Source organism: Apteryx mantelli, chromosome 15 (assembly GCF_036417845.1).
Source record: "Apteryx mantelli isolate bAptMan1 chromosome 15, bAptMan1.hap1, whole genome shotgun sequence".
Taxonomy (NCBI): domain Eukaryota; kingdom Metazoa; phylum Chordata; class Aves; order Apterygiformes; family Apterygidae; genus Apteryx; species Apteryx mantelli.
The window spans coordinates 3,733,281-3,755,295 of NC_089992.1; the positions used below are offsets into that span (position 1 = coordinate 3,733,281).

The window sequence follows — 22,015 nt, forward strand, 5'->3', positions numbered from 1 at the left end:
GGTCACAGTGTTTCCTAGGCATTTAACATAAGACTGTGCTTCAGAGCCACATTACAGGGTCATTGAAGAGTAATATTTTACTTAACATCCTCATAACTGAATTATTTATAACTTTCCATGTTTTATTCATGATAAATATTAATACTAGTGTCTTTAAGAGTAGAGGTTATTGCTGCAGTTTTACCTATAAGAGATGATATTATTGAAATAAAGGAATGGCAATGAATTCTGCAGCTAGCAGAACGGTGCCTGTGCCAGGGCCGCTCTCATTCACACCTTCCTCTTCTCATCAGCCCTGCCAGCCCCCGAAACCTCAGCACCGGCGATCTGTGTATCCCAAAGGAATTTTCCTGCAGGCATCTGAATCCCTGCTTTTTTTGCTTTATTAACAAGCTTTGCGTCATTCTTATTAATTGGGTAAATAGCCGTTCTGCCGTTGGGCTCTGTCCTGTACCCGGAGAGGACATTTGCATCATCTTTCATCCTGGAAAAGTGAAATAGATATTGGCATCGTCTTTCAGCTTGTGCTGATGTGTCCGCACATCTGGCTGCCTGGCCTTGCAGAACCCCCTCCCGGGGCCGGCGGCTCTGATCGCTGTCCCCGATTCGGGGCCGCTGCTCGGCCCCGGCCCCGGCCCGGCAGGACCCGCGCACCCTCCGGCCGAGCTGCGCTGGGGCCTCGCTGCTGTGTTGCGCGATCGGCTTAACAAATCTGCAGCAAGCGGGTGGAGAGCGATGGTTCGGGGAGCGGTGCGGGTTAATGCAGCACATATTTAATGTATGATTGCTAATGGCCATCTCCCATCTGCCCGAGCCCAACTGGAGTTTGCAGATGAATGATTAAGCTGCCCTGACACATACGCAGCTTGTTCCGCCGCCGAGGTACATTCATTACACTTGGTGCATGTAAAAGGGGACGAGGCTTTCCCGCTGGGGAGCGCGGTATTATCGGGCTGGGATGGCAGAGCAGGGGGCTCTCTCGGAGTTTATTTTATATGATAATGGGAGAGATCTTCCCGCGCGTGTGGCACTATAAATGAATCATGAGCTAAATAACCACTGGGATGTTTATTAGCCTCGAATATGTTTATTGCAGAGTCAACAGGCAGCACCTTCCAATTAATTAATAGTAATAATTACTGTATTATTTATGTAGCTCTAACAGCGTGCCAGAGTCTTTCCACACAATGGTTACAGCTGTGACTGTGTGGGAACGGGCCGGTCTGCGTTTGTCCTGGGCGGGCACGCTGGGATTTGCCGTTTGCTGCCAGGCGGCTGGATGGGGAAGCCAAGGCAGCTGCGGGCGTTGGGGGCACCCTGGCATTTCTGCCTCCGTTGGGTGCCTGCCACCTCGCGTTGCCTCAGGCCCTGTTTGACGGGCGTGCTTGGTGTTTGAGCTGCGCACGGAGCTGCAGCGTGCATGGTCCTTGGCTGCCCTGAGCCAGGGCAGTCGGGTGGTCCCGACCCCTGGTGTCTTGGTGAGTTGAGCTGCTGAGCTCTGGGCCACCTGCTCTTTCCATCGACCGAGGCCTGATGCTCCGTAGCAGGGGGATGTGACTGTTGCTTCCGCGATGCTGGAAGGCAGAGTATGCCATGAGCTGAAGCTGCCTGGAGCACATACCAAGCAGAGATGGAAAATCAAGGATTGCAAGGTTTACCAGGGTATCTGGGAGCTTTTAGTGAAGGTATGAAAATGAATTTAGTAGTCAAGCCATGCACATCAGAAGCATGTTTACAGCAGACAAGACAGAAAGACACCGATAGCATTGGAGGGAACAGAAAAGAGAGACATCTCTTTTCTGATGTGAGCTTGGATCTGAAACCCATTGCAGCTGTTGAGAAAGACCTCCAATAAGTGACAGCGCAGTGTCTGGGCATCCTGCTGCCCCTGTAGAACTTGCTGTGGAGCACATGGGTCATGGAGCACTGCCTCCTGTCCCAGCTGGGTCAACCAGTTCAGTGTGCAGGGGCAGACCTACAGCACGAGCTTGCCAGTTGTCTTGTTTCTCCATGCAGGAGGTTAGGCTGCAAACCAGCCTTCTCTTCTGCCGGGATGGGTTACATTACAGTCCCATTTGCCAGCTCTGGGAAACTGGGGTGCTTCTAGGTCATGTGATGCTGTTGGCAATGGATCTCATTTCATGTGTGAATAGTTTTGTCTCTTTTTGTGTCTTCCAGCGATGTCTGACTTCCACATCCACCCTCAAAATGCGGTTGTGGAAGAAGGCGGCGTCGCGAGGTTCCAGTGCCAGATCCATGGCTTGCCTGAGCCGGTCATCCTCTGGCAAAAAAATCGCATGCCGGTCAACACAGACAACGAAAGGTAGGAGACGTCCAAAACACATACTGCTGCCCTTTCGCCAGATAGAAGCAGGTGGCCAGGTTTGCTCTTGCCCCCACAGCTATCCCAGGACACAACAGACCTGGGCTGAGGCTCTTCCCCAGCATTTCCGCCATAGAAGACTTTTAGTTAATATTGTGGGCTTTCTGGGCTCCTTCTGGTCAAGGACCATACAGAAATGCTGCATCTCCTAGGAGAGCTAGATAAACCCTGTTAGCTGATTTTTGGAGGGGACAGTGGCTCGCTCTGACCTTCCTGAGAGGAGGCAGCCCTCCTCCATGTTGACCTTCCAGCATGAAAAGCCCTCTCAGGAGTCCTAGCAGAGCTGGGGTGACTCTGGCAGCCTTTGTCCCCAGGAGGCTCCATTTGTGCAACTCTTTCCAAGTCAGAGCCGTGACTTAGCGTCCTGCAGGTGGGTCCTGAACTCTTGCAAGCTCTGAAAAACAACGTGGCCGCTAGCCTTGCCTTCCCAGGTGGACTCCCTCGTGATGCTTCAGCCATGGCAGCAGGGAGGGTCTGCGCAGAGCGTCCCGCAGAGCCCTGGGTTGCCGTTTCCCATGCAGTCCCCCTTCTCCAGCCTAGACCTGGGCCGGCACGTCCTCGCTTCCTTTCTTTGACAGGCTGCTCCCTCTGCGTAGGAAGTGCCCCTAATCACGGTTTGATCTCCCAAGCGGCGGTGGGGATGGCGCAGGGCAGGTGGCAGGAAGCGCGTGCTTCGCGCCGGCTGGCCTCCAACGGTCCCAGCTGCAGCTCGGGAGCCGTGTGGCCGCTCTTCAGGAGACAATCAGTCGCAGCACACCTTGATCGCAAACTGACGTGCGTGCGTTGGGAATAGATGAAACCAGGAAGCTGTAAATATTTTCCTGAAAGCCCCTATTCTTAAAATGTCAGTTGTGCACCAGAAGATGGTTGGATTCTTTGGGGGCTGTAGAAAACACGAGGGCTGAAACAATGCCTGACCTTTTCATCTTTATGGTGAACTTACAGTAGAAGGACCCAAGAGGCCCAGCCCTGGAGCTGGAAACTACAACTGTCAGATTTTGTTTTAACTTGTGTTTTTCATCTGGGCTTTTTTTAGCCCAGCGAAGGATTGGTTTATTAAACTTGATCTCCGCTGAAGGCTCCTTGCTCACACAAGTCCTAAACTAGTGGCGTGGCACAGCAGGGCAGCTTGTCTGAGGTGGTATCAGTGGGGGTATGAGGTGCAGATTTGGGCCTGACACCTGTGTGCATCCAGATGAGATGTTGCAGGACATGTGAAGTTCCCTAGAGGTCCCTCATGCATTATTCCCAGGTTTTGCTCAAGCCCAGGATCACTAGTGCAGGGATGGGGACAAATATGTGGGAAGGATTTGGGTGCAACCACAACTACTACTTTTCTCCAAGACTGAGGAGGAAGAGCCGGAAAGCCCCAAGCCACGTTCATCCTCACCGCTTCTCCTCTAGGGCAAGGGAGCTTGCCCAGGCCCTGGAGGAGGTGGGCTAGGAGCATTTTTCCAACCTTCAGTGTCCTGATTTTGAGCAGATTTGGCTTCTTGTGGGAGTAAGGTTACTGTGGAAGGTTTTTATTGTTAGCTCAGTAGATTAATCTCTGACACCAATGGGACTGGGTGATGAGGGTTGCTTCTCTAACGGAATTGGATTTCTGCATTAATCATGCTTGGTGCATTTCTGCGTATAAAGTGTATATAAATTTGTATGCTGAGTCTTGCACTTTGAGGCTTTGAAGGCAGAATAATAGCTTTGGAATTGAATCTTCTAATGCTGTGGGCAGATTGTTAACAAAAATGAAGGCTTCTTGTGGTATAATTCATCGAAAACAATGGGCATTTTAAAGTCCCAGAGAGATTGCAATCAACTTCAGGACGTATAAAACTGATTGCTGTCACGCTGCCTCCAACACTGAGCTGCGCTATTGGAACCCAGCGCAGAGAGCAGGTTATAGACACTTAACCATATGCTGATATAGAAAAAGATATTCTTCATCTTCCAGATGGAAATGGATTATTAACTCATCACAGTGTAATGACTTACTACCAACCAATTTAAACACACAGTTGCCAAGCAACCTGTAGTGTATGTGTATACTTATATATTTATATATATGTGTGTGTGTGTGTGTGCATATGTATGTTTTAAATTACCTATATTTTAATATGTAAAATACATATTTAGATACATATGCACACACAGTATCTATTTTTAACATGCCTTCCCATGCATTTAAGATTACGTGGATTTGAGTCCTGTATCTGGGACCTGGCGCTGGGAGCGTGGGGCGCAACCACGCGTTCCCTGGATGACCATCCGTGGTCACTGTGCACCAGCTGATGAGTGGTAGCTCACCACATCATGGTTGGCCATGATCACATGAGAATGCACTTATGAAGCTCTTCCACGGGTTAAATATAGAGCATTTACATTGCAGCCTTCCAGAGAAAGCCATCCTTTCTAAAGGATGTATCAGAAGATTAAAAAAAGGAACCTACCCTCTATAAGAGAAGATCAGAGACTGAAATACAGAAAAATGAAGTAACCGCTGCAGTGGTTGGTGTGGGGTGAGCCTCCTGGGCACGGCATCAGCGGGTGCTGCGAGCCCCCTGCCTCCCCGGCGGGGCCGAAACCGGAGCACCCGCGCAGGGCGCGCAGCCTGCTTTCCAGTCGTGTCCTGCCTTGCGAGCTCTTGTTTCTGCTTTGCGCTTCCTGCAGGTACACGCTGCTTCCTAAGGGAGTCCTCCAGATTACCGGCCTGAGGGCAGAAGACAGTGGGATTTTTCACTGTGTTGCTACCAATATTGCTAATGTGAAATTCAGCCGGGAGGCCAGACTCACTGTGTCAGGTTAGTACCAGTAAACATTGTCCTTACAGCCTTTCCGTCTTTTTCTTCCTGCTGCCATTCTGGACTAGGATGGTTTAACAGAGTATTAGGATAATAGCACTGAAAAGCGTTCCTCTGTCCAGCAATAGTATGTTCCTTGTTCTGGATTGTTATGAGTTCTTGCCAGATCGGTCCATTTGATAGCAGATAAATCTGTCCCTTTGCCTTTAAATTAGTGCCAGTTTCTGCAGAGAGGAAGGATGGTGAGAACATGAGTTACAGCAGCTTTAGAGTAAATAAATTCTTTTGGAAATGTGAAAGATTCATCATATCCTTATGAGACCTGCCCACTCTGGAAGTAATTGCAGCACACAGGGCGATCAATTATTTATCTAATAGAGGAATTAAGTTCTGCTGGCTGTTAGCATTACATTGGGACCAAAGCGGGCTAACCTTTCCTTAGAAGAAGGAGGAGGAGGAATCATGAGCACCCCGGCTGCATTTTGATTTGGTTCTCCATCTACATTGGAAGGCAGTGGCATCAAACAGTGGAGGAAGGATTAGGTGCAAAGGTGCTCACCCCATTTCCGTAGCTTTGCTGCGCTCCACAGACCTGCCCGTTGCCCACCCACCTGCGCGGGACCCAAACTGATCTCTTGGAGCCCCTTGGAGCAGTAGCTGATCAGCCGGTTTCTAATGCTGATGTTAGTTTGTTGCCTTTAACTTAGGCGTTTATTTTTTGGTCAGTTTTTCTGATGTAAAACACTTTTAGCCTCAGATGCTAAAAGTGCCTCTCTTGACGGTGCAGTAACTGTGCCTAGCGTCTGGGAAGCGGGCAGTATCAAATCATGCAGCCAAAGCTGATCAAGCAGCTAGGAGTGAATGACACCTTTGTGTCGCTTCTTAGAAATGCCCTTAATACGCTCAACCTCCTCACGTGAGAACGGGACAGTTTGCTTCTCCTGGACCTCAGAGCGTTTGTTGGTTACCTTCTCTCTGCTGGGCAAAGAAGCCAAAGGTCTGGATGTCCAGTGTGAGCTCTCCATGCCTTGTGGCCATAAACACTTCGTTTGCAATGTACGGCAGGAAGGATGCTCAGAGAAGAGCCCAGTTTAAAGAAAGCAATTGTGTGTGGAAGAGAAGAGCACCAAAGAAATGATCATCCACAAGTTGTGGCTAGGTCCTGCTGGCAGGATAGCCTCTGAGATGCGGGACGCGGTGCAGGGCAGAAACCCCTGTGACGCTGGGCACCTGGGTGCCTCTGCCCCGCTCCCCGTGACAGCAGCGGCAGTGCATCCGCGGTGCTCCGCTGGGGGATCAGGCCCAGGCTGCCTGCGGAGAGCGAGCTGACAGCTTCGGAGATAGAAGAGGCGAGGGCCGTAGAGGAATCTGGTTGGGTGTGTGTTTCTCTTGGAGCTTTTTTCTATGCAGCCAAGGGTCTTCCCCTAAATTGTATAGCTGCCAAAAGGACTGCGGTGCCAATCCTGCCCACCCAGGGGATGGCAAACCCTGACAGCCCTTTGGCCGGAGCAGCTTATTTACGGGGTTTGCAGAGAGCGCTCGGTGCAGCGATGTCCTGGGGCCGGGCAGACCAGCGGCGCGTCTCCCTGAGCCGTGATCCTCTCGCTGGCGGGGTGCGTTGGTCGCCGGCGGTCTCCTCCGAAACGGCCGCCTGGGCAGCGCTTCTGCAGGGGGAGACTTCCGCCTCCGCCCAGCGCGAGATGAGCCTCTGCCGACGGCAAAAAAGCAGCTCGCGGGAACCGGGCTGAGGCTGAGGAAAGAGAGATGCTGCGTACGTCAGCCCTGCCGGGGGAAGCAAGCGGGTTAACTGGCTCTGAACGGCCTGGGAGCTTCGCTGCCTCTTACGTATCTGTTTTCTTGATCTATGTGAACAGTAGCCACACGGAGGGGAAAAAGAACAGTAAATTTTCAGCGTGGTAAAGTTCTTTGCAACAATTTACTGCTCCGGGTTATTACTTCCCTCGGAGCAGAAAGTGCTCGCTCTTCTCATCTGACCATCCCTCATTTCAAATGGATATTTTCCAGGTTTCCTGTCTGTGAAATGTTTGTGGTTTTTCTCTTCCTTAAAGAAAGCAATCGGATGATGGATGTGGGCGCAGCGCGTAAGTGTCTGCTGAAGGGCTGGGGCCGCGGTTCGGTTCCCGTACGGCCGCGGAGCCGCAGCGCCTGCACGCTTGCACGCTCTCGGCCCACCGAAAACCTTTTGCCAGGGATTTGCCCCGGGTCTGCCTTGCCCTGGCTTTCCCAGCGAGCCCCTGGGAGGGGACGGAGGCTGAGGACAGGTCCTGGGAGCATGTGCCCCGGCGCTGCTGCAGCCGGGCTGCCGAGGAGGAGGAGGAGGAGGAGGAGGGTGCCCGCCTGCAGGGATGAAGCAGCCCACTCGCAGCACCTTCCTGAGCTCTTGGCAGCAGCGGCGGTGGCGACAGCGAGGGGCATGGATGTGGCTGCCAGCCCCGCTGATTGATGATCTTCAAGTGGCTGCTTGGCGGCGACGTTCCCGAGGGGAGCCTGCCTCGGCGCTGACGCCGTCCCCGCGCGAGCCGCGGCTCCCCGCTGCTGCTGCTGCTCTCCTTTTGATCGCGATCTGAGCCCGCGCTCATCTACGGAGAATCCCGCATTTTGTCACTCCTTCCTTCCTGACCCCAGATCGAAGCGCTGTCCCGCTTGCGGAAGGAAACCTCCTCTGTGGCCGCGGGCGCCCGGCTCGGCTCCGAGGAGCAGGCGGCAAAGCCGGCAGGGATGGTGACGTGCAGGCAAAGGAGCCGGGTGCGGAGCGGGGGAAATGCCCATCTCAGAGCCACGCAGGTTTGGGCCAAATTCAGGGCGTCGAGCAGCAGTCTGCGTCCGGACTCAGCTTTGGCACGTGCTGGGATACCCCAAGCTACATGCCGGGGGATTATTTAAATAAGAGGTCGACTGATGTCCTGGAGAGTTACTGCATGTTCATCCCTGGTGAGAATCAGGATGCCTGTTTAGGACTCTGAATACAAATCAAAGAGTGCAATTTTTTTTTTGTTGTAGCCAAAATAGCGTGCTTTATAAATCCTGCTTTGGTCTCAGCTCCCATTTATCGACCTTCTTGGCTAACCTTGAACAATGCGTTTCATTCCTCTGCGTTTTGAAATATTGAAATCGTTATGTGATATGATGATAATATCGTATTATTCTAAACAGGAACGTTTAGTATTGTGATTTAGAACAATAAATTTACGTGGGTTTTAAAGGCACTCTGAGGTACTGAGCGGAAGGTATTGTTTTTCAGATCTCTCGAGGTTAACCAGCTGGTCGTATGAATTTATCGCGCATTCTGGTTCTCATCAGAAAATCTGCATTTTATGGCTTGCAGTGAAATGCATTTAGTGAGAAAGCCAGCTTTGAAGTCCCGCTGACACGGTGCTTCTTCTTGGATTTTGCCCATTTAGACACAATCGCCGAGTCGCTTTATCACCCCCCATTTAGCCCCTGCAGAAATGATGAACAGATGAGCCAGTCTGATGTGGCCTTGCCTTCGGACCGCTGCAAAATCCCCCCTGCTGCCTCCCTGATTTCAGCACCTGATGGGCTGTGAAAGGGTGAAGCTAAAAAGTGCAGGAAGAAAGAAAATCTTGGCGAAAAGCCCTTGCAGAGGTTTTTCGGTGCATCGCTTCTCTCCAGCGAGATTTTTGCTCATCAGAGGCCCCGTGTTCAGGAGTCGGCGCAGGACGGCGGCTAGAGCCGAGCCCTGGCCCCTGGCAGCCGGCTGCTCCCGGCCCTCCCCGTGCCCCTCTCCCGTGCAGGGGGAAGAGCAGCCCAAGTATTTCTCTCTGCAGGTGTACTGACTATTTTTGCCAGCAGCAGCTGTCATGATTGAAATTCCTGAAACACTGCTTGACCTCAGCATTTCTGGAGTATAACCCAGCTCTCGCAGGAAACGGGGACTCTGAAGATCTGGGGCGCGAGGTCAGACGGGGGCTTGGGGCGTTCGCGGGAACACCAGCGTGCCGAGGCTGCGCTGCCCGCCGCGGCCGCCGCTGCCTTTCCGGTCCTCGCGGGAGCTTTTAGCAGTGGGAGACATTTATTGTATATAACTAAAGGATGGATAATACTGATTCATTTGTGTTTGGGAGGTTTCGCAGATGGGGCCGGGAGCTCCAGGGCTTGTGCTTATCTGTTGTAGTGAGGAATGGAGATGCCATGCGAGATCAGGGTCCTGTTGTTGTGCCTGTGGTATGGCCTCGGCACAAGGGACGGGGCTCGCAAGTTTAGAGCAGACTGACACACAGATTATCAGTGTCCCTGTTCAGTGATGGAGAATGGAGGACCTCTCCTTCCTGCCCATGGCCCTCCTCCTCCTCTCCTGCTTCCAGCAAGTGGCAGCGAAGGCTGAAGAGATGTTCAGTCCAGGGAGAGGGCACTCTCTGGGGACTCGGGAGATATGGATTCGGCTCTGGTGTATGTGACGTGGGATGGTATCTTTGTCCCATGGTCTCCTGTCCAGTGGGATGTGTTCCTTTTTGCTTGTCCTTTGTCTACTTTCCAGTGTCCCTGCGCCAGGGCTTTTTTTATTATGGATAGTCTAGTTGGAGGCCTGTAGCTAGCGGTGTCCCCCAGGGGTCAATGCGGGGTCCAGTCTTGTTCAACTTATTCTTCAATGACCTGGATGAAGGGACAGAGTGCACCCTCAGCAAGTTTGCTGATGACACCAAACTGGGAGGAGTGGCTGATACGCCAGAGGGCTGTGCTGCCATTCAGAGAGACCTGGACAGGCTGGAGAGGTGGGCGGAGAGGAACCTCCTGAAGTTCAACAAAGGGAAGTGCAGGGTCCTGCACCTAGGGAGGAATAACCCCATGCACCAGTACAGGTTGGGGGTTGACCTGCTGGAAAGCAGCTCTGCGGAGAAGGACCTGGGAGTGCTGGTGGACACCAAGTTAACCATGAGGCAGCAATGTGCCATTGTGGCCAAGAAGGCCAATGGTCTCCTGGGCTGCATCAGGAAGAGTGTTGCCAGCAGGTGGAGGGAGGTGATTCTCCCCCTCTCCTCAGCCCTGGTGAGGCCACATCTGGAGTACTGCGTCCAGTTCTGGGCTCCCCAGTACAAGAGGGATGTGGCGCTACTGGAGCAAGTCCAGCGAAGGGCCACAAAGATGATTAGGGGACTGGAGCATCTCTCTTATGAGGAAAGGCTGAGAGAGCTGGGCCTGTTCAGCCTGGAGAAGAGAAGACTGAGGGGGGATCGTATCAATGTATAAGTACCTGAAGGGAGGGTGTAAAGAGGATGGGGACATCTTTCCAGTGGTGCCCAGTGACAGGATGCGAGGCAATGGGCACAAACTGAAACACGGGAAGTTCCATCTGAATATGAGGAAAAACTTCTTCACTGTGAGGGTGACAGAGCACTGGAGGTCAGTGGAGGTCACTGGAGGTCACTGGAGGACAGATCCCAGAGAGGTGGTGGAATCTCCTTCCTTGGAGATATTCAAAAGCTGTCTGGACACAGTCCTGGGCAATGTGCTCTAGGTGATCCTGCTTGAGCAGGGGATTTGGACTAGATGATCTCCGGAGGCCTCTTCCAACCTCAGCCCTTCTGTGATTCTGTCATTCTGTGATCTGCTCACCGTCTTGTATGGTGGGGTTTCATTCTTGATTGCTGCCTTCTGGTGCTACTGTAGTGCAAATAAATAGTGATTGTGTCAGTGGAAAGCAATGCGATGCATCCTCTCATTGCATGCAGTTGCATCAGAGCGGGCCGGGACAGGGGTGCTGTAAAAAGCATGATAACAAGTACCCTGTGGGCTGCAGCCCTTGGAGGAGCTTCCCTGGGAGAGCATCTCTCAAAAAGACTCTCAGCAGGGGCTAGAACCTATGAGGCCCTCTTGGTTTCCTTTGCACAAGAGAGAATCAGACGCTGGGAGGCCACGCGAGTGCCTGTTAACGATGATGTTGTCCTTGCAGGCTCCCACTCTACCGTTTACAAGGATCCCATGATTCTCGTCGGTCCGGAGAACCTGACGCTGACGGTGCACCAGACCGCGGTGCTGGAGTGCATCGCAACGGGCAACCCCCGGCCCATCGTCTCCTGGAGCCGCCTAGGTAAGCCCCGCGGGCCGGAATTTCCTCCTCCTCTCCATTGCCCTCGCGTGGGAAATAGGTAGGTGCCACCAACTATTTCATGCAACGAGTGGTTCAGCCCTCCCATTGCCACGCAGGTTAATTGTAGGCTCGGAGTGCTTTTTATCTTCTTGTCTACACTCTGTTTTTTCTCTCTGCCAAGATCCTGTTTTTACATATTAGAGAAGTGGGTTGGTTAAACGCGTAGACATTTCATGAAAGGTGATAATTTTATCTTTCCCCAAGTGACAGCATTTTCTTCAGCTGCATTGAAAACATCACCAGTGTTGGCCCAGAGAAGCAAAAGCATACACAAACAGTTCTTCCGCGTAAAACAGACTTGAAAGAGTCTGGCTTTCTGCTCAGTGAGTTTTAAACAATCTTGAGGGGAAGAGAGTGGTGAAGGCAGCATATCTGAAGCTCTGAAAAAGCAGATGCTTGCTGGTGGGGTTACTGGTATTTATTAATTAGCGTGGAAACCAGAGCCGCTGTCCTGTGGCTTCGTACAAGCGAGGAAGAGCTAAGTGCAGTGTTTCCTCCAGTCCGAAAGCAAGGGTTAATTTAGGTTCTACCTGTGCGATATTAGCTCAGAAAATATTTTGCGCAGAATGGCACTTTCTTTCTACTGCTAGACAGAAGAAATCTGTGCTAAGCAAATAGTTGGTGCCTTTTGTTTTGTCTTCTGGAGCTTGTAACTCCACGCGTGTGTGCGCGTGTTGGGGCGTTGTGTTTCCTGAACCCAGTTAATGTTTCCCAAGCACTTTTGTTCTGCAAGGTCACTTAATTTTACAAGCTCGTCTCCCAGAGCCACGCAAGGGTAGCTGTGAAGCACAAATAGTGGTAATTCTGCCTCACGCTACTGTGCTGGACACAGAACCTCTCCCCTGGGGCTTTCCAAGGGATGTGCTGGTGGGGTCGGGGCCTGGCTCCTGCGAAGGGTGACCTCCTGCTCCAGGTGATGAGGACGTGCATCCAGCAACAGTCCTGCACGGTTTCTCCTCGCTTGCCTTCCTGCTTGCATCCTCTGGTGGCTCATACACTCAAACCCCGTCTGCCACTGACTGATTTTTTCCCCAGAGCCATAACCGTCAGACTGATGCCATTTTAAAAACTCCCCAGATATACTATATCATTGTTTTGGTTCGCTTGGACACAAGGCGGCTCTACATTAGTGCTCAACTATAATAAACTACTTTATAATTGCCTTAATTATAACAGTTTATTGCCTTCTTCAAAACACTTGTCTCTATAGAGCAGCGTAATAATGAAGATGTAATAGCTTCATGCTATGTTCCTCTGGATGGTCTAAGCTCAGCATTGCCTTCAACCAAAAATAAATACCTTTTCCACTCTGCTTTGTGGCACGGTAACAGAGATGGAGCTACTGAATGGGAAAGAGATCCCATTATTTTACCTCTCCTTCTGCGTGAATGTTTCTTGTCCAAAGAATCACAAGATCTTGTTTAGTATTACCTCGGTCTCGACAGCCTTGTGGCTTACAGGCTTTCTGATGAGTTTGTGGACTTGTCATCTCTTTGTAGCGATTTCAGGAGCATTTTCATATCCCGATGCTTGTGCCGTCAGCAGGGTGGAGAGGAGGTGTCGCTGGACAGGGAGGTCCACCTAGCATCTGTCATCTGTACGCATCTGTTTGAACCTCTTTACTCGCAGTTCTGACATTGTGGCATTTCTTCCCTCAGAAATGAGCAAAAGAACAATTTTGCTTTCACAGCTTTCTGTTGAGGGCAGGAGCCGTGAAACCATTTCCACTTTTTGCTTTGGCTTTGCTAAAACCTGGCTGTTCTTTCAGTGGGAAACGCAGCTATTTCTTGCTTGCAGGAAATCATTCAGATTCTGGGCCAGTTTTTGAGTGTTATACAATCAATTTTGAATTTAGTTTCCTTGGGAATATGTTGTAGCCCCTGACCACAAACAAAATTCCTGTGTCTCGCAGCGCATGAAATGTCAACATTCATTAGAGAGCAGGCTCTGGGAGAAATGTAAAATCATTAGGGGTTTGTTCAGGGAAGATAGGGCTTTTCCTTTGAGAACTACGCACTTCAGGCTTGGACCTGTATGTGCACACAAATGAATATCCTGGGCACTTATTGCAAAGCCTTTGGAATGAATGACGATTTTAATGTATCCTTACCCTTTAACTGACAGGCCGCTGAGCTGGCCTCCATAAAAGGTACCAAGGCAGAATAATACACTATTTAGAGAGATATAGAAGAGTGAGGCGAAAAAGAAAAGACAGTGATTATCTGATAGCGTTATACAGAAGTTGTCAGAAAGGGCCGCACAATGGGAAGGAAATTACTAGAGAGGGAGCCATTCAAGAAGTAAACTATACAACAATTGTAGGAGCCAATTAATTGGTAACTTATTGGACACAGAAGCTTGCAATAGATGGCTGACTGGTTGACAGGAGCACCGTTCCCGTAAGTGTTTAGAAATAATAGAGTAAATTTCACCACTTCACATACTGAATAGTCAACTGTTGCAATGTACTCTAAATATGCTAATCCACGGTGCCCAATGTCCGACAGAGCAGGAGACCCATGTGTCTAAAAAGTGGAAGGCTACTGTGCCACAATACAAAGAATGCACAAAAGACCTAAATGATCAACATTAGAAAGTTGTTACTTTCTTTCTACTTGCTGCTTACAAAAGAAAGGCGTTCGTGTTGTTGCATATTCATATCGCCTGGCACGTTTTAACGGAGCTCCGTAATTGGTGCCGGTGTGCCAATCACTTGGTTAGCAGGCGGAGAATGGGCTCCAGAAAGCATCGCATACACCTTGGAAAAATAAATAACTTGGCTCTCAAACTTCAGGCATCTTTTAACCAGGCTTTGCTCCAACGGGAAACCTGGAAACCTCTATTTGTCTCCAGCCAGGGCATTCTTTGGGAGCATCACCCATTTGGAGCATGGCCTGCTTTATTCACCGGTTGCCCCACTGCTCTTCCCGACTGGCCGAAACCCCGCTTTGAGACAGCGTGCCTTTCAGGGCCACATCATTGATCTGCCCTGCCGGTTCCTCGCTGGTTCCCGGTGCTGTTTTGCCACAATCATCTGATCCGTATCAGCACGATGGAGGTGGCTGGACCTGCAGCCCCAGAGGAGACTCGTGTGCTTGGGGCTCACTCACCTCAAAGCCCTTCCAACGAGCAGCATGAGGATGGTTTGCACGAATGGGTGACCGCTTCATTCCTAAACTAGGACCACAACAAACTCTTAAGCTTCACTGAATTGATGTGAGAGAGCATAGAGTGCGTAGGACCCTACTGAGGTCCTTGAGCACCCTGCAGGGTCAGGCCCTGGCCAGGACAGACAGTCTCAAGGTGAAATCTGAGCTCTGAACCTTTCTTCAGAGTTTGGTGAAGTGCTCTTGCTCTTGTCCAGGACCGTGCCCACTGCACGAAGCCCCTTTGCAGGATCACAGGCTGCAGCAGGAGCATCTTCTTTCCTCTGTGGGAAAGTGGGCTCTCAGGAAGGCAAATTCTTGTCAATTTGGACTGAACGTGGAGCCAGGCCAGCACGAACGTTGCTTTCTGGTGTTGCAGGTTTTCCCTATCGTATTGATGTTTGCCTTTTCTCCTGTCCTCATCAGGACAGGGAGTTGTCCAGCTCAATGTCTTATGGCAAGTAAAAAGGTTTATATCCCTTTTTAGTTTGGCTTTGCTTGCAGGCTGACCACCATCAGAGAAGTGAACTTGTTTGGCGTTGCTCTTGCTCCTTCTGCAATGCTCCATCAGGGATCAACAGAGAGGATCTGCATTTCCACCCAGATTGGCTTGTTTTCAGCCCTCAAAATCTCTGCTTTTGACCTCATAAAAAGAAGTGGAAGGTCATGTTAAGTAAGCAACAGTTTCAAATCTGCTTGGGTCCCAAGTGCTTTGGGAAGCAAGCAACAGTGTTAGCTCTTGCAGTCTTATCTCCTCCATGGAGAGCTGACTTGGTGACGGAAAGCACTGCCAGGAAGGTGGCTTTTCTGGGTTTGAAATCACTGATGCAAGCCACCGTCCAGGTCTCCCTGTAAGTGAAACAGGGTTAAAATAGGTATCAGTCTTTGCAAAGCAGGTGTGAGACATCAGTCCCTCTGCACAGCACTTCTGCAGAGTGCTGAGCTTTTTGGATGCAAGTGATTTCTTACATAAGTACGATCTATACATGCTCTGTGTGTTACTCTGTTGGGCCTGATATCAGCTGAAGACCTTCTAATTGATCAGAGGATGACTCAGGTTGGGTTGGCTTGGGCTCCAGAGCCCTTTCTGGCCCTTTCCAAACCTGTCCCAGCTGTGCAGTGCTGTCTGGCCCTGCCTCTCCTCCCATCGAGGTGGCGCTGGGGGGTTCAGGAGTGCAGGACTGGGCTCTTTACCCCCAGAGCACAGCGGAGTGAGGAGGAGGATGGAGCCAGCTGCGAAAGCGGAGGCTGTACTCCAGAAGCCGTTTCCAGCGTTTTTTTGGAAGGGGGATGTCGAGCGAGAGGTGTACGGATTGATCTGGCACAGTATTCTTTCCTGGCTGTTAGAGAGGGCCAAACTCCCTGAATCAAATGGCGGTTCCCCCGAGGTTTCTGAGCTCGGGGAACTTTCTTCTTTAGGGAAATAAGAGGCGCTCAGTTGACAGGCAACGTTTCTTCAGACCATCACACCTCTAATTAATAGTTGGAGCTGCAGAGACAACTGAGGATATATAGACGCTGATATCTGGACCGTGTGGAGTACCTGGGGCAGGCTGGGTCTTTCATGCTTAAATTATGTAGCACATCATAAATAATACAATAAGCCTGCTGACATTTGAGTCACATTTCTGCGATATTTCTTAAGGCAATGGTGTGATGAAGCGTCCAGGTATGGCCGCTTTGCATCTTTCACTGGTCCTGTCCTTCCCTTGAGAGAGAGAGATTTGATTTTTGCACCTATTGTAAATATGGACTTGCAAAAGGTCTAATTTAAAAGATGAAATCAAGTTCAATTTGAATTTAATTCAGACCTTCTTTACACTTCAGTTGAAATGATGTTTGAAGGGAATGGTTCCTTCTTATTGCTCATTAAATGTGGGACAGGTCATGTTTTACTGTCCTTTTTATGACTGAGCCATTTACTGCTGCAGTGGCTCGACCAGCTATGTGATCATTTAATGGCGTTGTTTTTCTCTGTCTAAAAGACCTGAGAATTTTTCTTTGCAGTGTAAATAATGAAGTGGCCTGGCATTGCCAACGTGGTGAAGCAAGGAAAGCTTTAAGTTTAAAGATTCCTGAAAAACACTGCAAAGAGCATCGCTGGAGATATGTTTGTAAACGGCTTCATATTTTCAGTCCACTCTGCCAGCGTTTCCTGGTGAGATGCTGCCATTACTCTGGACTGAGAACCCTCACTGCTTTTAACTGCTCCTCCAGTAAACATACTCCCCCTGCCTTGCCCCTCTGCTCAGACACCCTGACACATGCTAGGACTGATTTAGAGCTGCATTTGTCAGACAGTGTCTTAAAACACAAACCAATGAAACAATAAAAGGCAATAGCCTGATACTAATGAAACACATTGTAATTAGAGCTGGCTGGGAATTTTCCAATGAAACGGGCTTTGTTGGAAAAGGGCAAATTCCCTGATACCGAACTGTTTCATGTAAGTAAAAGTCCTTCAATTTTGAAGCCCTTCTGCTGAAGCCCAGGCAGGGTCTGCTGGAAGCATCGCTGCTCTCCTGCCAGCCTGCCCCGGCCGCGGGGCTCTAGGGGCTGCAGGATGAAGGCAGCCTTTTCCAGCTGCCCTTCCGGGCTGAGGGAGCCAGGCAGATCCAATCGCCCAGCTCGGCATTTGGCTCCTTGGCTCTGGGCCAGGCTGTGTGTTCAGGGGCTGAGCAATTGAAAATCCAGGGTTCTCGTGGTTTCAGAAAGCAATGGGAGAGATCCAGGGCATAAAAATACATCAAGGGTTAGCAGAAGAAAAACATGTCTCTTCTGGCTCAGGAAATCCCCAAGTCAGTAATTGCTCATGGCTGGGCGAGTGCATTAGGGAGGTCCTGCAGGTTTGCTGCTCCTCTCCTTCCCAGACTGTCTCTGTTGGAAATAGGCTCTTGAGCTGGCTGGATCCCAGGTCTGATCTTTGGCCGGTCTAATGTCCCTGTAAGAGCCCAGGTAATGGCTCACAGAGGCTGATATGATTTCACTTGGTTTTATTGCTCTGTTGAAAAGCATTCTGAGGGCTTCATTTTAATCTGAACGTTTTATTGAAAGCTTTCAGATTTCCTGAGTGGTGGTACCTTGGTTTTCCAAGCAGTGCAGTGTGACTGTGAGCAAACACTTAACTGATGACCCTGGTTTTCTCTGGAGGGCAGGTCTGCTAAGAGCATGAGCTAAAACCTATTGACTTTACTCAGCAAATCCCAGTAAGAGAGCATGGTATCAGTCCATAAGTGCTTAGATCTGTCCTCACCAAGGACAGTGCTCTGGAGAACCTCGCCCAAAGAACCAGCACGTGAGTCTTAACCTTTTTCCCCCTTCTTTCAGACGGCCGCCCCATTGGCGTGGAGGGGATCCAGGTGCTGGGGACAGGAAATCTCATGATCTCAGACGTCACCGTGCAGCATTCTGGCATCTACGTGTGCGCTGCGAACAAACCCGGCACTCGGGTGCGAAGGACTGCCCAGGGCAGGCTCGTTGTGCAAGGTGAGTGAAATCGGGGATTGCAGAGTGGGGATGCCCACTTTGCTGTGCCCTCCATGTGGTCTCGACCTGTCCCCTGGGCGACGTGGTGGGTTGGTTTGGGCAAATGCTGACCGTGCTTCTCTGATGGTATCAGACAAAGTGTTTCTTTTCTTTTCCCATGTATGCCATGCCCAGGTGAGTACATGTCTCTGTATCCCACGCAGGTGAATAGCAACCTCAGTATCATCCAGCTGGGGCCTTTGGGGCATGGCTTGAAATGGCCTCCCACCCCATCACAAACATTTGAGGTAACGGACCCCAGTTGTTACTGGTTATCGCCCTTGTATGTCTCAGGAGATGTTCAAGGACCCTCGCTAAGCGAAGCGCCCTTTGGGGGTTATCCCCAAAATGCCCCAATGCCGTGCCTGGGGAATGCAGGCTGCTCCCCTTCCCCATAGCAACTGTCCTGAAATGCCACTTCTGTAGGGTGATTCAACCCACAGCAGAGATCAGCACTCGGAAAACCAAACAAACCTCCTCCGCGTGCTCCGAGCGACCAGTCTCCATGGTGAGGGGAGCCCGGCAAGTATTTCAGCAGGCAAACCCAGCTGGCAGCGCGTGCTGAATGGCAGCAATCCGCCCCTGATTACAGGCACTCACCTCCTCTTCAACCTAGTCCACTTAAAGCATCTCGTGCTCTCATCAGCTCACTCATTAACTATTGACTGATGATATCCTGAATCTGAAATTATACACCTCCTGCCGGAGCGAGCTAATTGAACCTTTCATGCTGGTGACGGGGAAAGTGCCCTCCTTCAGCCCTGACGCTCACCTGACAGGTCCCGGGAGTCACTGGTGGCAGTTCAGCACCGCGTCACCTCTGCGGTGGTGGCGGTCGCTGGGCGCTGGCGTCCCCCAGTCCGCTTTGCCTGGGGAGCGGGTGGGGAGCGATGCAGAAGGGGCCATTTGTGCGGGGCTGCTCGTTCCTCCTGAGTCCCAGGTGCTGATCAGACACGACGGGAGGTGAAAACTCGCAGTGTCTTTTGCTGTTGCATTTCTAGGTGAGCAATGTCATGAGGGAACCTCCCAACTGACCGGGGGTGGTCACACCTGTGAGTGCCCTGGTTAAGAAATGCCACCCCAGGCATTAAGGACAACCTCGCTGTACTGATACAAATGGTTTAGAGCTGCTCCGGATGGCTTTGCACGTGGTGCATGTAGTAGAGGCTACTGAATCCAAACGCAGAGCTGATGTTGTCCGGCAGGCAGGCAGGCAGAGCCAAAAGAAGTTACTTGAAAAATCTGTGAAGTTGTAAAAGCGTAGCTATTGCATACCGTCGACTGCTCCTGTTAGCAACTGGATGGGAGGGAAAAGGGTAGCACAACTTCTCATTGCTACAGGTGAGCAGTTTTCAGTCTCTTCAGAGTTTTGAACGTCGGCTCCTGAACAGCTGCTCTAGCGCTGGAGTTCATCTGGGGTGGAATTACTGTGGGTTTTCTCCCTGGCTACCAAAATGAGACTTTGTCCTGAAAATTTTAATCGAAGGGCCATCAAAGCCACTGGCTGTGCAAGGGAGATGCTCTCGCATTCAGGGTTAGCGGAGAAGTGGGCGGTGGAGCAGGGAAGCGTGGGTGACGCGTCCTCCAAGCAGCCCTTGTGGACAAGAGCGGCATGGCTCAGGAGCTCCAAGCCATCCCCACCTCTGTCGCCCGCCATGAAGTGCTTCGTGTTCCTGAGGGGTGGCCTTCCCCCCGGGAAGCTAATGGCAGAACCTGGCCCAGCTGTTGGACTCGTCCCGCGTTTGCTCAGCCTCCCTTTGGCAGCAGCTTCTCCTTCATCTGAATCTCATTTTGCCTGAATTTTCCAGTTGAGAGGTACAAATGATTGCCGTTGAGGTTGTCTGGGAAGAAAACACCGATAATGACTGACATGGAAGACTGTGGGTTTTATCTTTGTCAAGATGTCAGTGATGCAAATTACATCCGTAAAGGGAATAAAAGCAAGGAAGAAGCGATCAAAAGCCTGGCTGGAGAGGAAGTCAGCGTGGGGCCAGGACAACGCGCAAGCCCTCAGAGCGGCCAGGCCAGGTGCTTGCTGCCTCCGCGCAGGGCCCTTGAAGTGCCCCAAATTAGCTTGCCCTGTGCCATTTAAAGGAGGCGCGTTTTACAGGGAAACCCAGGCGGAAAGGGCGACGTCTCCTTTTGCAAGGCAAGGAGTTAGCAGGAGGCTGGGACCGAAGCCACGTCCATCCTCCTCCTCCCACCTCGTCCCATCTTGGCAGCTGCGTGGGCAGCGGTGTCCTGTCGCGGGGCTCCGCTCCCGCGTGAGCGCTCAGTCTGCTCCAGTGTCAACAGCCTTTCGCCTTGCAGCCGCTCCTTCAGATCATCGAGCGCTGTCTTATTATCTCCCTGGGAATTCCTCCTCCCATCGGAGGACAAGGCCTCAGCCCCCCTCTCCCTCCCTCCCTGCCCTCCCCTGGCCATTTAGGCGCCTTTGATCTCTTTTATAAGGTTCTCACACAAGAAAGTTTCCATTTTCTCTTAAGATCCCAGCGCAGCCATTTGAATATTGCTTTGTGCCGGGCTGCGAATGAAAGTCTCACGGGGGGAGTTGCTGAAGGGCCGAATGCGTCGCCGGCCGAAACGGGGGGTGCGCGTGTGTGTGGTGCAAGGGAAGAGCAGGCTTCGGTGGAAAGGGGAAAAAAAAAATATCAAAGCGCTTTCTCTCTACCTCCTGTGCAATCTTTTGTGCTTTATTATGTGTTTGGTGTCATAACAAACTGATGGGCTGTGAATGGCCAGATGGTCACCAGTGTTCTCCACTCCACGCTTCATTTCCTCCTGAAAGCTATGCAGAAAAATGAGATCCCATCTCATAAATGAGTGCCCATCTTAAGGACACGTTTCTGAAGGCTCTGGTGACAATGACTGCCTTGTTCGTGGTGCTCGCTGCCGGCAGAACTGGGCTGCGCTTCTTGGTCCAGCAGATTCGGCCACCGCTGCGTTTCCTGCCGTTTCTTCCACCGCCCTCGCTCGCCGAGCGAGCTGTTGCAAGCTTCGGACGTGGGGCTGAATTCATCAGCAGATGTGTTGTGCTTGCTGTGTTTTCGGCTCGGCTCTGTGGGGCTTGGTTTGCCCTCGAGTTTAGCCATTGCATTCCTGGCCTAAATCCATGCTACCAAAGCAGCTTCGGAAGCTGCTCTGTGGGGCAGGCGCGCCCCACGGAGCAGTCCCCTGCCTGCCCACGTGTTCGTTTTCCTCCTGACGAAAAGTGGCCATGCAGGGACAGACGGGCACTCAGGTCTCGTCCGTCGGGAAGCTGGAGCGAGCTGGGATGCCTGAGCCCTCCGAAGCTTCCTCCCAGGAGTACGCGGGGAGGTGAAATGGGAACACGTCCCACTCCTGAAGAGCTCGAACTTGCACCTCGTCGGGACAAGCGTGTCATGATACTCGTTGCCCTCTGATGGGTGATGGACAGCCTCCACAAAACCCCTTGAGTGGTCTCTGCTTGGCTCCCGGGGAGACATGGTCACAGTTCCCACGTATGGCCCTGCCAGTCCCACCAGATGCTCAGATAAACATCTGGGTGCACTTTGTAGTCAACAGAGAGAAGCAAAGTGGGGAGCAGTTCTTCGTCTTCAGTCGCCCGTCATCTGATGCTGTGCCTAGCTGACTCCCCCAAAGACCTGCCTTCTCCTGTATACTCTCGTTGTATGTTACGGTAGCCTAATTTCTGAGGGTTTGTTGTTTCCAGGTTATTCCTCCTTCTCCTCACCCCAGCCTCCCTCCCCACGCCGGTGCTCTGGCTATTGAGAGTTGATGACTGTTTTGTGCTCAGGTGCACGGGGCAAGTTTTAGTTTGGCACTGGCACCTCGCACTTCAGGGCTCCCCGTTCCTTAGGACAGCCCCGGCGAGCTACCAGGGAAAACACCGGCACCTCCTAATGCAGAAAGGCTTGGTTTCACACGCTCCGCACCACAAACTCGTGCCGACGGCTGTGCCTGGGCAGCGAAGCTCCCCTTTAGCCGCGGAGGCTGGTGGCTGGTCACCGCCGAGATGAGATGTCGCTGAAGGGACGGAGCCAGTCTGAGT

The 22,015-nt window shown here is 51.5% G+C and overlaps 1 protein-coding gene across 1 annotated transcript in view; it reads left to right on the forward strand.

The window, feature by feature from the left end:
* The window catches only part of IGDCC3 (immunoglobulin superfamily DCC subclass member 3), a 97,411-nt gene that overhangs the window by 54,357 nt on the left and 21,039 nt on the right, over positions 1–22,015 (forward strand). Inside the window, exons 3-6 of the mRNA XM_067305786.1 lie at positions 2,179–2,323; positions 5,051–5,181; positions 11,114–11,251; positions 17,785–17,943. Of these exons, the coding sequence (XP_067161887.1) occupies positions 2,179–2,323; positions 5,051–5,181; positions 11,114–11,251; positions 17,785–17,943 (573 nt within the window). The remainder of the gene's footprint in view (positions 1–2,178; positions 2,324–5,050; positions 5,182–11,113; positions 11,252–17,784; positions 17,944–22,015) is intronic.